The sequence below is a fragment of the Anthonomus grandis genome, chromosome 9 (genome assembly GCF_022605725.1).
Source record: "Anthonomus grandis grandis chromosome 9, icAntGran1.3, whole genome shotgun sequence".
In the NCBI taxonomy this organism is placed as follows: domain Eukaryota; kingdom Metazoa; phylum Arthropoda; class Insecta; order Coleoptera; family Curculionidae; genus Anthonomus; species Anthonomus grandis.
This window is the reverse complement of record NC_065554.1, coordinates 9,117,538-9,125,741: the sequence shown is the minus strand read 5'-3', so window position 1 is coordinate 9,125,741 and position 8,204 is coordinate 9,117,538. Positions and strand designations below refer to the sequence as shown.

General features: G+C 30.8%; 1 protein-coding gene across 1 annotated transcript; it reads left to right on the top strand.

The window, feature by feature from the left end:
• The first annotated feature begins 2,417 nt into the window (after window positions 1-2,417).
• Window positions 2,418-3,595, top strand: LOC126740796 (uncharacterized). Its single transcript, XM_050446972.1, has 2 exons — window positions 2,418-2,718; window positions 2,778-3,595. Exons 1-2 carry the CDS (start codon window positions 2,542-2,544, stop codon window positions 3,021-3,023), a joined length of 423 nt encoding a protein of 140 aa, XP_050302929.1. The 5' UTR covers window positions 2,418-2,541; the 3' UTR covers window positions 3,024-3,595.
• The last annotated feature ends 4,609 nt before the right edge of the window (window positions 3,596-8,204 follow it).

Sequence of the window (8,204 nt, the reverse complement as noted above, 5' to 3'; positions counted from 1 at the left end):
CATCTAATTGTATTTTTATAGCAGCTATTAATTTAATACTTTTAATATAAGTTAATGGACAATCCTTTCAAATTATCTATGTTTACTTTAGCTTTTCTTCCTAAATTTCTAGGACAATAATTAGTTGCTTTTCATACAAAGCTCCTTTCGGACATGTCTATACATTCTTGAATTTCATTTGGTGGAAGTCCATAATGATAGATGCAACGAGCAGTAATATTTTGTAGAACAAAGTAAAGTTTAGAGAGAGGAGATAGATAATGGATCTTGAACTTGAAATACCTTGCAAGGTTTGTTGGTTTTTGGCTATCATGGCACACGATTACTGATATAATCTATTGATGACAACCTTTTACGATTTCGTATGAACAAGTTTTGACTCAGGCTAGGGTATGCAATGGATGCGAAATGATCCAAAGTAAGAAATGAAATTTATGAAAGTATGATCGTACTATTCTATGATTTTTCATCAAAAATCCATAAAAAGCGAAAATTAGCAAAACTTTTAAGAAATTTATATAAATATTTTGAAGCCCAGAAATATTATGGAAGTTTTCAGGTTTTCTGTTTTAAATTATGCTTAAAAAATGATGTTCTTGAATTAAAAAAAAAAATAACTAAGAAATCTTATAAATCGATCTATCAATTGGCAACATCGCACATACTTTAATGCCCAAACAGGGCGTGAAGAAATTATTTCTTACTGAAAAAAGCAATGAAAAGGAGAAAAAAAGCGAGTTAATTTTCGCGGGGGTAAAGTCTTAACTTGCGTTGTAAAAGTCACGAGGCACTAAATCAAGAATGTTTTATTGGTTTTTGGGCCAAGTTATTCAAACGAGTTTTCGTTGCTGCCACTACGAGCGGGATTCCATTATTATTTTGCCCCTTTCTGTTATTGCTTTTAAATAAAATCATTATTTTCACGAAATTGTTTTTAGTAAAGGCCGTATTCTTTGCAAGCTGTAAATGGACGGAACGCGGATCGCAATTTATAGTCTCGCCGTTTTGGCTTCGAGCTAACTCATTCTTGATTTACCTACGCTCCTTCTTCTTATACCTTTCATTCTTATTTTTACAGTTTAAAAGTCAAAATTTTAGTTTTATTGTAATAGATCGAAATAATTATATATGACATACTGTAAATAATCGCTATTTTAAAGGTTGTGCCATTTGAATTTCCTAAGTTTTCTAATTGCATTTATTTAATTTTTATTATTCTTGTGAATTAGTGACCTAAGAAGTGGTGTTTGTGTGTAAATTGGTCAGTGCCTAAAAAAAAACTATTGGTCGCTAGCCAACATTTCAGGACTCAAAGTAGTAGATTTCTTGCGTTAAATTAAAATAGGACATATTACAGGAATTAGAACGTAGATATTATTATAAATTAAGGCCGGTTACGTACAACAAAATATAATAAAATATCTTCTTATAAAGCAGAGTGAACCAAATATGAAAAACCAAATACATAGAGATAATGCCAAGTGTATGGAAGGAGCTTGTGATAATAGTTGTGGTCAAAGTTACAGAGGCATTTCACTACTGTATGTGGCATACAAAGTACTCTCGAACATCCTGTTAAATAGATTGACCCTTTTTTCAAAAAAGTATATTGGGGAGTATCAGTCTGGGTTTCAAAGGGGAAGGGGACAATAAATCAGATATTCACCGCAAGACAAAATATGGACACGCACTGCATTAAAAAAATAAGCATATCTATTTCTATTACTGATACCTATTATTCGAGTGTGATTTAAACTTAGTATTGAGAGCTTATATAGGATTTATATAGGATAACCCATATGATTTGCTCGGCGTTTTGGACATAATCAGTGTTTAGAAAATATGAGAACTAAACACTAATTTTTCAAATTTTTTGAGGTGTTTTAAAAAAATACGAATATCTAACCCTATTTCTGATACCTATTATTCGAATGTAATTTAAATTTAGTATTAAGAGCTTATGCCAAAAATAAGCTCCAAAAATGCGATATCTCGGCTAATATAAGAGGTACAATCTTGCAGATAGTCTCGTTAAATTTAAAATGACGAAACTAAGACAAAACCGTTGGAATTTTCACGATATGACCCATAGAAGCCAAGATATCAAGAGCGAGATAACACGACCAAGTTGTCTTTGCTTTATTTGTAGGCTATAAACATGCTTAACAGTATCCACTGCAAAAGCCTATCGACCATCATTAAAAACTTCAGTTTCTCAAATAATAGCTATTTATGTACCAAGGGCATTGTAAGGACGATAATGCTCGGAAGGTGGAAATAGTAGGTTTCCGCCTGATGGGCATTAGAGTCTAACAATGCTCGTGGTGCATTCAATGCTTTATGTTTTACCTAAAAATTGATTTTTATGAACAAAAATAATTTTAATAATAATTAAAAAATAGGGTCTACCTGTACAGGTAGGTATACGTACATACCTACCTACAGAAATTTATCAAGTGACTTGCAGTTATTATTTAAGTTTGACTTTGATGTTTCTGTCAGTTAGTCAGTTGGCATTTTTTGTTTAAATATTTGCTTAAAATGGAAGAAATTCCACAAAATATAAGAGAAAAGGCCATAAAACCGACTGAAAATCTTTTGCCAGTTAAATCAAGGCAACAGTATGATCGGGAGTATGGCATATTTGGTATTTGGAAAGATGCCAACGCAATTGTTCAAATAACCGAAACCGTTCTAATGGCATATTTTCAGGAACTGGTAAGTTATTGATTTTATTTTAATAGGTACATATGTTTAACAAATTTTAATATTTTTAGTCGGAAAAATACAGTCCGACCAAGTATTCTACCCTAAGGTCTATGTTAATGGTCTATAAAAATATAGACATCTCGCAATACCATCATCTCATATCTTTTTTAAAAGTTAAGTCGAAAGGATATGTCCCGAAGAAGTCTAAAGTTTTGGAAGGAGAACAAATAACAAAATTTATTAAGAAGGCTCCTGATGATATCTACTTGGTACACAAAGTCATATTGGTAATGGGTGTTTTTGGAGGTTTATGACGAGATCAGTTGGTCAAAATGACCATTGATGATGTTGAAGATAGAGGAACGGTCTTGGTTATAAAGGTACCAGAAACTAAAACTTTAACTTCAAAAAGTTTTACTATCATTGAAGAAGATTTAGGCGCTTTAAATTTAATAAAAAAGTACGCAGCCTTAGGACCAGCTGGAATAAAGGAGCGAAGATTCTTTCTTACCTATAGAAAGAGTAGCTGTACAGTATAACCTGTTGGAAAAAATACCATAGGATGCGTCCCAACATTAATCGCAAAATTTTTAAAACTGGATAATGCAATGATAAAGCAACATGGGAAATGGAAAAGCTCTTCAGTAGATGAAGGATATATAGAAGAAAGTATTTCATCCAAAAATAAAGTAGCCAAAATGATTGCCAATTCAGTTAATTCCGAGGTTAATTCCGTATCGACTATTGAAAATTCTTTAATGGACAATTTACAAACTATACAAAATAGCGTTAGTGCTGCCACCTCTACCATCACAAAAAACATCGACCATTCTATAGTGGAATCAGCTACATTTTCCGGGATATTTCAAAATTGTAATTTTTATTTTGGAAATAAGGTTTAATTTTAAGTATTTAAAGAAACATTATTTTTTGTATAAAATGAATGTTTATTCTTTATTATGAGAGAAATAAAATTAGATAAGCAATAAAATTTCCGGGCATTATCATAATGCCCGCTTATAATGCCCTAGGTGTGATAGCAGGTATTATTGCTACCATAAGATATTCCGTTTCTAAGGTATTATAAATCAATAATAGATAGATAAAACATAAACTCATTAATCTACCGCAGATGTGCATCCTAGTATCCGAATCCCGAGTTATAGTTGAGGGAACAACTTCAGAACCCTTCAATATGCGAAATAGCTCCAGAATATGTGATAAAAGGGCTTCATATGCCAAAAGAAGAGAGAATAAATAAAGAAAAAACTAAATGCATAAAACTAAATGAAAGAGAAATATATCTACGACATAATGACATATGAGAAGTAAATCAAACAACAGATAACTGGTCTTTGAAAGAGTGAAAAGCTTCAAGTACCTGGACTCACAGATCAATGAAACAAATAATTTTAGAAGGGAAACACAAAAACATCTTGTCGGACTTGCATTGTCTTATTTATTTAATGTAACACGACGTTTCGGTTGGTAAGTATCTCCAACCGTTATCAAGTGTAAACAGTTTACAGTTGATAACGGTTGGAGATACTTACCAACCGAAACGTCGTGTTACATTAAATAAATAAGACAATGCAAGTCCGACAAGATGTTTTCACTGTACGATTGTCTACCACCTTCAAAAACAAGGGAAACACAGTTTCGAATACTTAGCAGAAACAGAGTCGTAGCTGCCCTGAACAATTTGCTTCGATCACGAAATCTACCGAGAAAAGAGGAACTCAATAATTTAATAGTGATTCCTGTGGTCCTATATAGGTGCGAGACGTGGATCATGACTATTAGAAAACAAGAAAGGCTACTCCTTCGAGAATAAAGTTTGAAGGAAAATATGTTGATTGGTAGAAGATCCAACAGTCAGGCAACCCAATAAATGAAACGCACGTGTGGTGAAGTAAGGGAAATAACTAAACAGGCATGGATCACTAGTACAATAAGATCCAGAAAGCTTGCATAGGCAGTTCACGTAGTCAGAACGGAGAATATGGATATTTGGACTGTTTATGAAGGCAGACATTGGGAAGAAGTACCAATAGATAGGACTAGATGGAGGTGGGTATCATGGATGCTGAAACGCTTAAAGTGTTATTTGTGCCACTTTAAGTAAGTAAAGATAGGTAATCTTAAATTATTGCTGCTAAATTTAGTTATAGTTACTGGATGATTCTTTGTAATTCTTGTAAACTATATTTACTGTCGCAAGTATGGAATTGCTCTTTTAACAATGACAAAAGTTGGTTGCAATAACTGAATACTTGTAAAACCCATAAACTAAATTTTATACTTGAAGTGAGATTTAACTCGGACAATATTATACGTCCCTTGAAACAATCCTTTCCCAAATTTATTTTTGCCGCCCTTACAGTAAACCTCATGAAAATTTACAATAACTGAAATCCTACATTTTGCAGTATACCCAAAACTGCGTTTGCGGAATCTGTTGAAAATAGAAAATCTGCTAAATGTGAAAACAGTTAAGCAATTGTATTTACAAGTAAATGCCGTTTAGTTGGCAATTTTGCCTCTTCTGATTTTTAATATATTTGAAAAAAACTAAAATGACTAACTTTTATCAGTCATGTCAAATAAATCACATATTAAACAACTGTAATCAAATAATATTTGCAAGAACAAAATATTGTATTTGCTTTAATTATTCTATTAATCAGATTAACCTCAATATAGCCGAAGAAATAAAGCCCCTTGAAATTATAATGCATAGCAAATTATCATTTAACAGCCATAAATCAGATATAATTTCTGGTGCTCTTAGAATAAATTTTTTATTATTTTAAATAAATTAATTGGTTAATTACGCTTCTTACAGATGTTCTCTGAAGAATTCCGTTTGGGTTTATATCTGTTTATTTTGATAGTGTTTTATGTAACAACCTAATATTAACAATCTGGGCTCGAGGATGATCGGGGAGTATCGAAACGTTGGCATTAGATTTAAAACTTCAAATAATTGTATTACATACAAATCAAAAAAGCTGAGAGTATTTTTATTGTACTCATTGTTCATAAAAAAAAGCTCAGAATGCATCAATTTGGCGTCCATTTAAAATGAATCTACAAGAATTGCAAAAAATATCCAACCTATGCTAATTGATCCTATATTTATTTTAAAAACATCAACTGGTCCTATTATCGCGGACTGGCTTGCGTATAAGAAAATGATTAAATTAACAGTTTTCGCAATGAGAAGAGAAAGAGAACCACAGTATTTAAATTTTGTAGGTACCCAAAATAATCCTTGTAAAACCTACAATACATAATTTGTATATTTACAATAACCAGAAATAAAAAAAGCCAAGATTTACTGAAAATCTATCCGTCCGCTACCTTATTAAATATTATTTTTCCTAGTACTTTTAAAATGCTAATAAAGTTTGCTGAGATCTAATTCAATTTTGCAACAATAATAAATTTATTAATTCAACTAATTTTTTCTTTAAGATGTGTACGGAACAAGAAAAGGACTTGATTCTTGGTTAAAGCTGCTGGTTCTGATGGTGTTTCTTAAAAGATAATTAAATTAAAAGTCCTTATATTTATATGTGTACATTTCATATCATAAAGAGCTGTATTGAAAGGAACTATTTCTCTTATTCTGGAAAACTGCAAAAGGTGTTTCCTTGCCTAAAAGCAGTAATCCAAAAAGTTTTTCTAACTTAAAGATAATAAATATTTCACCGACCCTGTCAAAAATATTCCAAGGATCAATGTACATACAAATAACATCTTACCGTAATTTGAACAAATTAATTTCCATCAATAAGTGTGGTTTCCACAGGTTTAGCAAAATTATCACTATAATATACAATATCACTTTAATATAGAATACTACACAACGTATTATATTTATTATTTCCAAACTTGTATTGTTAGACTACTAAAAAGCATTTGACACCATAAGTTATCAGTTATTAATCGCTAAACTTAAATATTAGGGATTTGTCTTACCTGCATTAAAATTAATTACGTCTTATTTATCTGAAAGGAGCCAATGCGTAACCGCAAAGTTAGGGTAAGTTAGTAAGTAAGTTAGGCAAAGTTAGGTTAGGTAGGGCAAAGTTCTAATAAGCTTGACATTTTGTCTGGTGTTTTTCAGGGACCCATCTTGGGTCTTTTGCTATTTATATTATACAGGGTGTTTTTTAATAATGCGACAAAATGCAGGAGCGTGTTCCTTGAACGAAATCAAGCAAAAAACGTTATGAAAATATATCCTAAAAAAACTTACTTGTTTTACTTGTAATAAAATTTTAATTTTTTTATTTCTTTTAGAGCATATCTGGTCTTTGGGTAATTTTTTTCCGATGCACAGTTTCTGCATATAAAAATAAAAACCATTATTGTGAATAGCCATAACGCCTAAACCTGATTATCTTAAAAAAGTATTGCGTTCATAACTCTATTTTCAGCATTTTTTTTTAGGTTTTTTCGGTAAAACATTTGAATACGTGCCTTAAATATATGTAAGTATTAAATTTATCGAAAAAAGTAATATACCTCAGACTTGCTTACTTCAATGAACATATGTAAGACACGCAGTTTTATTTTTTATTTGACTCAATTGAGTATAAAGAAACCAATAATGTAGTTAATAAGGATTTAAGAATAATACAGCGTTTCATCATCAAAACATGGGCTAAACTTTGAATCCAGAAATATCTAATATTACGTAACTTGCAAGTAAAGAAAGAAATGACTTGTTTAAGGAATAAAATAAATATAAATAATGTTTCGCTCAAATATGTTGAGGTAGCTCGTAATTTGGAAATTAGGCTAGATTCGAGGCTAAGTTTTGGGAAACATGTTGCCGAAGTAAAGAAGCTGCGGTTTTGTAATTTGAACCTATTGTATAACAATCGTTAGTTCTTAAATTTTGGCCTTAAAAAGATGATATGTGAATCGTTGGTAATTATTTATTTATTTTCTTTTTTGTTAAGAATAATAAAATTCAGTTTTTCCAAAATTCATGCGCTAGATTGATAGTTATCTTAAATAAGTGACATCATATTTCCAACAAAATGATTGACCACAAGCGGCTAAATATGAAAAATCAATGAAAACTTCATTTGGGTATTTTTTGTATAAAACCTTAAATTCTTCGTTACATAGTTCACAAGTTAATAATATTTTTAATACCAGATCAGCCATTTATAGCGTTCAACATTGGACAAAAATATAAATATGCTCTATCTAAATTTGTAAGATCATTTTTTACTCATTTGCTTATAATTCCATTAGCTTGCCAAATCAACGTTCGGAAGAATTTAGAGTTTTAAATTTAATAATAACTAATCATAAAAATAAGGAATTTTGATTTTTTAGTGAGCAGAATTAACGTATTTTTTCTACGCCATAATCTTTGCCAATGAATTTAGTTTAAGTTTTTTTTTTATACAATTATGATTAGGTAAAAAGACTTCACTATAAATTGACTATTTGTTTAATTTTGTTTTAATAAA